A 7,219-nucleotide genomic window follows, 5' to 3' on the forward strand; every position below is an offset into this window, starting at 1 on the left:
CTCAGGCAGCGAAGGGACCCGGATGTTCCGGGGCGGGGCTATATAAGGAGCCGGATGCGGCTCGGCGGGCGGAGCTGTCGAGCAGGGGGCGGGGCTCAGCGATGGACCCGGATGTGCGCCAGTGGAGGGGACGGGCGGGCTGAGCCGTGCGCAGGTCCCGGGTTTTTCCCTGAGCCCGGCTTGGCGGGAACAGGCGGGGCGGGATGGCGGTTGGGCAGGACCCGGATGGCTGCTGCGTGCCAAGGTCCCGGATGGGCGCCGTTCGGCTGGCCCCTCCCTCCCGCGCGCGCGCTCTTCGGCACCCGGTCCAATGGGAGCGCCGGGTGCGCGTCACGTGACCTGAGGCCGGTGGGCGGGGCCTCTATATAAGACTCGGCCGGGCGCCGCCTCGGCCGCCTTCTCAGCAGCTCCAGCCCGGGACAGGTCCGCTCGGTGAGTGTGGCGGGCTCGCGCAGCTTGAGGGGCGTCTGCGAGGCCTTGCGTCGCTCGGCGGCCCTCACGGAGGGGAATCGGGGGCTCGCTGAGGCCGCAGCGGCAGCCCTAAAATGCGCGTGCGCGGCTGGCGGAGCTCGAGTGAAACGGTGGCCTGGGGGTTCTCTTCGGATTGGGGGGGAGGGGCCGAGGCGTGCGCATGCGCGCGGGAAGTCTCAACTATCGGGGTGTTCTGTGGGGGCGGGAGGGTGGAACGCGCCGGGCGCGCACGCGCGGGAGGCGCCTGCTTCCTCGTGTCGCTCGGGTCGTTCCCGCGCTGGGTGGGGGGGCGGGGGTGGCCTCGCCACTGCGGCCACGTGACCGCCGCCGCCATCTCTTCTGCGCGGGACACAAGATGGCGGCCCTCGGGGGAGGGAGGCTGGGGCCAGGCGCCCTTCACCGGGGTGGGGGCGGGGTTTATGCGAGATGCTCCATTGGCTTGGCGGGAGCAGGGGGGTCCTTGGGCTGGATCTGTGGAGGAGGAGGCCTGGAGACACAGCTGAGACGCATGCCCTGCCCGAGGCCCTGTTCCGTGGGGTCAGCCTCCGAGCCCAGCTCTCGCTAGGTTAGCAGCTGTAGCGTGCAGGTTGGCAGATCATCCTGGAGCAGGGGGTGACATTCCCTCTGCCAGAGAGCTTGTACAATCGGATCCTGGAATCCCTTCTCCCTGGAGGGCGGGAGCAGACAGGGATAGGGCTCGGAGGCTTAGGGACAAGCTGAGGCTATCAGGCCCCCGGGGGAAGGGACTCTAGGAAGAGCAGTGCTGTCCAGTTGCTCTCAGGGGGAGGGGGAGAGAGCTCTTAGGCTCTTTACCAAGGCAGGAAGGGCTGAGGCTGACACTGGGGAGAGTTCCTGCCCTGCTGCAGTGTTTCTCTTCCTTCCCCCTTCCGTGTGGGGACTGCAGCTGTTCTGGGTCCTTCTAACCACTTTGCATCTCCCTCCCCAGACTCCTCCTCCTCCTCACCATGTCTTCTGAAGAAGGAAAACTCTTTGTTGGGGGTCTGAATTTCGAGACTGACGAGCAAGGCCTGGAGCAGCATTTCAGCTCTTTCGGCCCCATCTCTGAGGGTAAGGATCCGGTTATGCCCATGCACCTGGTCCCTACCGCTGTGAGGAGAAGTGGTTTGGCTGGAGCACTTGGGAGGGAGAGGGAGAAGAGCTGTCTTGCTCTAAGCCTTAATACCAGCTGCCCTAGTAAGAGTTGTACAGATCTTGGTGTAAGAGGTCATCTGCTGATGCCACATGACAGGTTCAGATACCCAACACCTGAGCACACTGCTGTATCTCTGGGACCAGCAAGGTTACATAATGTCTGCACTACATAAGGATGATCTGTAGACACAGGGCAGTTCCTGTTGCGTAGGCTCAAAGGGTAAGGACCAAAAGTTAGTTGTTTCTTCTCCTTCCAGTGGTTGTAATTAAAGACAAAGAGACCCAGAGGTCCAGAGGCTTTGGCTTCATCACCTTTGCCAACCCGGAACATGCATCGGATGCCATGAGGGCAATGAATGGAGAGGTGAGTCTCTTTCCAAAGTGACGGGGACTGCTGCCTAACCTGCTCCCCTGTGTGCCTAGCTGCTCCTTTCCCAAACATGTCTTGTTCCACTGCAGTCCGTGGATGGGCGTCAGATCAGAGTTGACCATGCTGGGAAATCTTCCCGTGGATCCAGAGGTGGCTCATTCGGAGGCAGAGGCCGAGGCCGCGGCTACTCCAGAGGTGAGTCTAGCAGCCCTCCTGTTCTGAGCTGAAAGCCAGCCAGCCCTTCAGAGGAAGAGCACTCATGTCTTTCTGTCCTTTGTGCTGCAGGAGGCGGAGACAGAAGCTACGGTGGTGGCCGCTATGACAACCGAAGTGGAGGCTATGGCGGATCCCGGGACTACGGCGGCAGGTAACTCATGCAGAGAGGTGGCTGGTACCCTGCTGATGGTGAATTAGAGGGGGCCCAGGCAGAGCCACCAGAATGATTAGCAAACTCGCTTAGTAAGGCTCCAGGAGCTCTATCTGTGCAGCTTAACAGAGCGAATGTTAAAGGGTGACTTGATTGAAGTCTGTAAGTACCTACATAGGGCTCAGCACTTTGACATTGAGTGCTCTCTGCTGAACTGAAGAGGTCTAACATGATCCAAGCACTGGAAGTTGAAGCTAGACAAAGTCTAGAAATAAGACATGGTTTGTAAGTGAGGTATGTTACCTGCTGGGACTGAGTGGGCTTTGGGGGATTTGCCATCACTGCTACATAGAACTCAAAATTGGGTCTTTTTTTAAAGCACTTAGGTTCTTGATTAAACTAATCTTGGCTGGCCTGTCTTATGGGTCAGATTAGATCAGTGTTCCCATTGCCTCATGAATTGAGGGCATCTGGAGCCAGTGTAAAACAGTTGTGCTTTGCTTTCAGAAGTCAGGGAGGATATAACGACCGCTACTCTGGAGGCTCTTACAGAGACAACTATGACAACTAAGGTAGGTGAAGCTCAGAGAACGAAATACAGCACTTCTCTTGCTTAGCAGGTGTACTTAAACATTTGCAACGCACCGTCTTGTGCTGAGCAGTGGCCGTACTCGAGCCTTATTATCTGGGACGACTCTTTATCCGCCTTAACAAGCCTGTCTGAGTCTTATTGTCGGGCCTTGGTTCCGTGACCCTGGTCGATAGCTAACGTTAAATGCATGTGGAGGCTTAGAATTCCATTTAACACCAATGACGACCATCGAGCGTCCAGTGACTAGCTAACTGGGGGAGGGGGAGTCCTGGAGATTCCTAGCCTCGCTGAACCCAAAAAAAGGCTAGGAGTTGGTGAAATGCTACAAACATGTCCGTATGCTACAGTGCCTTTACGATTGTACCTACTTCTTGTCCTCAGCTCGCAACGAGTAAAAACCCTTCCTGACTCAAGATCGTCCTTCCAATGGCCGTATTTATAAAGAGTTTTGGAGCTTCGCTGAATCTTATTGTTTAGTTCTATCTACCTGTATCTTCCCTTTTGTAGTCTTGTCACACGCAGCCTGACAGCTTCTGCTACGAGATGGCCCATTGAGACTTTCCTCAAGAAAGCTCTGTTTATTTTTGAGGTTTTTTTAAGCATTTTTGAAATCTGGTTTATTTTTCTCTTGATTTGTCGTCAACCTGAGGTTTCTTTTAAATTGCAAAGACAGGGCCCTGAAACTCACTTTAATGTATTGTTCCCGCAAGCTGGAGTTTCTAAGACAAGTGCAATGATATCTTGGAGTTCTGTTCCTTTAGTGTATAGCAAGGGAGGGGTGAAAGGCCTAACAGCCTTTGGTATATCTAAAGACACAAGTGACTCATAAGTTTGATCTGCAGAAAAAAAGGTATTTTCACTGTACAATGTAACAGCCCCCAGAACTAAGACTTGCAACAACTTTCCACGAGCGGTTCTTGGAAATGTTTGTTTATATTGTCCCGTTTTTACTGGAAGAAATGCGCATAATTCCATTGGTATTGTATTTGAAGTGGTGAAGGAATTCCTGTATTCAGTTCTCTGGCTTTACGAAGCCTATTAAAAGACCGTTCTGAAACGAACTCTTTGCTCTCGACATTTTGACGTTTCGTTGCACTGCACAAGACAGACAGAGTTGGGAGTGAGGTTAGGGCAGAGGAGACTGTTTCTGATCCCATCTACGCTGACCTAAATGTCGCTGTACGTGGAACTAGAAGGCAGCCTGGCCCTGATCTCCTGTCAGCGTAGCACAAACATTAAACCCCGTTATCCCCTCTGTCTGCCTTGTTGAGCAGCCTAAAATATCAAAAGGGGTTTGCAGTCTAATTCTGCTTCTGAAGCTTTGCAGCCGCATAAAGGACAAATGCCCAGCTAAACCGGCAAGGATTCTTGAATCTGGCTCCAAAAGTTAGCCTTGAAACCAGCACCGGTTTCCATGACTCCTTGGGTACTCCGTCCAGTGTCTTGCAATCCAGACATTGTCACTATGAGCTGCAAAGTGACAGTGCTTGAGCCTAAGCCAGAAGCTCTTGCAATTGGATTTGGTGGTGGAGGTGATTTTTTGGGAAAGCCATCATTGGTTTCCTTAGAAACCAAAACACGACGCAGCTGGCTGGCCAGTGATGCCGGAGGATCTTGGATTGTCTAGGCTGCTCAGTTCCTAAACAGCACGAATCCCTAACTGAAGTCGTTTCAACTTCAGCCGGCACATCACATCTTCCATTAGTGCCCAAGTGAAGCTGGAAAAGGGACAGTAACTTAAACCACTGAATCTCCTGGAGCTGGCGCACATGCCACAGGGGTACGGCCGCCCCTCGCTCTGTGCTGTGACACTGGCTGGGAGGGTGTATTTGCTCACCCTTCCCAGGGTGTGTGGGAAGCCAACCTGGAGTGCGTGGCCAAGATTAAATCCAGCAGCCTCATCCATAGTTGATGAACGTGGGAGCTGTCCTCCCAGCCCACAGCAGCAGGATGGTGTGTCAAATCATCCCGTTAGTGTGCCCCCCACCTTGGGGGTGCCTCATCCCTCCGGTCTCCTTTTAATGCTTGGATCTGTCGGCTGAGCAGTCAAGAGGCGCTGCTCTTTGGACCCAGCAGCCCAGTTAGCACAGAGCTAGGGTCAGAGAGGGCCAGCTGGTGTCAGAGGGGTAGGTGGGCCTGTTGTAGCTAGCCGTGTCCTGATCTTACCCGCTGTGAGCATTCTCTGCTAGCGTATGGAAACCAGTGTCCTTCGAGACCCCGAAGTGTGTTGTGACTCCTTCAGTGCGATCCGTGTGAGACGAAAGCTGCTCTCTTGCCTAGTTCATATGTGGATATAGTCCTGTAATTCGAGGTAACTCTTTTGCTCGTGTCCGCATCTTCTCTCCTCCACAGCTCGTTCCCTAGGGCTAACGCTGGCTTTTTTTTTTTTTTGACTGACTCTTTTTGGAGGGCCTGTCTGAGATGGGCCTGACCCCTACTGCTGTGGGAGTGGGGGGGAGGCAGTTTGGCCTGTACCAAACACCCAGCCTACCCCTCGCCATCGCTGCCGTTTGGTCCAAGATTTTAATCCATGCCTTGTGCAGCCCTTGGACTCGTCTGCTGGGAGGGGCTGTTCCCAGTACAGCAGGGGGGCGGGGGGGACTCCGGTGCCTCTGGACCTGCCAGGTTAAATTGCGATGCGCCGGTGCCAAATAGACAGACACCTTTTGGGTAGGGTTCTCAGAACGTGGGGTTGGGTGGAGCCTCCGTAGTGACTTACACTCCAGGGCTGGCCAGTGGACGGCATCGGCCAGCCCTGGAGTAACCTGCGCAGACCGCCGGGTTCAGCAACTGGTTTGTGTAATGTGCTGGGTGAGCTGAGACCGGCTGGTAACACGGCTTTGCTTTGGCAGGTGCAAGAGGACGGTGCCAGCTGCTCTACCCTGATACAGAGGGATACGGAGACCAGAACGGACAGTTCGGCCCAAGGTATGGATCCTGGCCACATCCCATGGCAAAGGGCATAACTCCACCATGGCTATGAAGCAGGGGTGGGCCCATAGCCCATTGGGCTGGGGTGGGAGCGGATGGAGGGAGGTGTCTAGCGAGTAGCTGGAAGTGGGGTGGACAGAGTCAGCAACTTAGCCCAGACCCTCCTGAAGCGTAAACCTGAGTCATCTCTCCTTCCAGGTGGTCAGCACGCACAGGAGTTTGCCACAAGGGCACCTGCACGCCTGAGCTGGACGGGCCCAATGACCGTTGTGGGGAGAGTCGGGCCCTGCTGAGCCTGTTAGCCGGCGGGAGCACAAACAAGCAAATCCTGCCTTGGCCAGAGTCCTTTTTAGTGTAACAATAAAGACTGCTGGACATGGTGTCTGTGGTGAGCCTTGGTCTGGGCAGTGGGGCTGAGAGACTCCTGGGGGTCTCACTCAGACAGTGGAGGTGGGGGACGACTCCCTTTGCTACCCCTGCATTGGGGGCCATCTGGAACCAGCCCGGAAGAGGCGCTGATGTGAGGGGTTGGCAGTGTCTTGGCCACGCTGCTCAGTGGAATTAAGGCCTGGGGGTGGGGGGACAGCCACAGCCTGAAAAGGGAAGGCAGCTGGTGTGCAGGGGCTGTAGGCTCCTGCTTTTCTCTCGCAGTAGCTCTGGGCTGCTGGTCTGAGTAGATGCCCAGGAGCGTACCTTATTTAGTCTGCTCAGAGCTCGGCAGCTTCCTTCCTGTTAAAGCAGCCACCCTCCCCCAGGGCAGGAAGCAGGCCCCTCTCAGAGGCCCGAAAGCTGAGCTCTACGGGACAGCAGCTGGTGCTGGCTTCTAACCTCTGGCTGGCCAGTGTCGGCTGGGCTCTCGCCAGAGCAAGCTGGCACCTGCTCTGCCTCTGGTCTCTTCGTTCTGGGCATAGACCCGGGCCCTGGAGGGGCTCACATGACTGCTGCCTTGGCAATGGGGCTGGGGGAGCCGTGGCTGCAGCCCAAGGCCTGTGGGCTTTGGGAGGGAAGTACTGAGCAGCCTGGCCCTTACTGGCCAGTTCTCAAGGGAGCAGCCTCTCTCCGCTCCCTGTCCTGGTATCTGAGCTCCTAGGTGGAGCTGAGATTTCAAGGCTGGAAGGCGCGGTGGCTGCTGCTCCTGGGGCCAGCTTGCCTCAGAGTGGCCACTCCCCATGTGCTAAGTACTGTGGGTTTATTGTTGCCGGAGGGTGTGGGGCTTGCTGGGGAGAGGAGTTAAGTGATTGCAAGGAACCTCCCTTTTAAGCCAGCTTCCTTGTTTGGGTGTTTGCCTGTGACTCTCTCTCACGGTGGGAGGCCTGGGCCTAGCAAAGCAGCCTGC

At 55.9% G+C, this 7,219-nt stretch overlaps 1 protein-coding gene across 6 annotated transcripts; it reads left to right on the top strand.

The window, feature by feature from the left end:
• The first annotated feature begins 329 nt into the window (after window positions 1-329).
• On the top strand, window positions 330-6,263 carry LOC115641727 (RNA-binding protein 3-like). 6 transcript variants are annotated; one of them, XM_030545077.1, is made up of 7 exons: window positions 330-432; window positions 1,418-1,539; window positions 1,881-1,987; window positions 2,083-2,188; window positions 2,279-2,360; window positions 2,868-2,932; window positions 5,805-5,880. In XM_030545077.1, the coding sequence occupies exons 2-6, from the start codon at window positions 1,437-1,439 to the stop codon at window positions 2,929-2,931; spliced, it is 462 nt and encodes a 153-aa protein (XP_030400937.1). In that variant the 5' UTR covers window positions 330-432; window positions 1,418-1,436; the 3' UTR covers window position 2,932; window positions 5,805-5,880. The 6 variants fall into 6 exon arrangements, with proteins under 6 accessions (XP_030400937.1, XP_030400939.1, XP_030400936.1 ...); XM_030545079.1 differs by having other exon boundaries at window positions 2,871-2,932; XM_030545076.1 differs by lacking the exon at window positions 5,805-5,880 and adding an exon at window positions 3,334-4,013.
• Window positions 6,264-7,219: the final 956 nt, after the last annotated feature.

This window comes from Gopherus evgoodei, unplaced genomic scaffold, assembly GCF_007399415.2.
Source record: "Gopherus evgoodei ecotype Sinaloan lineage unplaced genomic scaffold, rGopEvg1_v1.p scaffold_35_arrow_ctg1, whole genome shotgun sequence".
NCBI lineage: Eukaryota > Metazoa > Chordata > Testudines > Testudinidae > Gopherus > Gopherus evgoodei.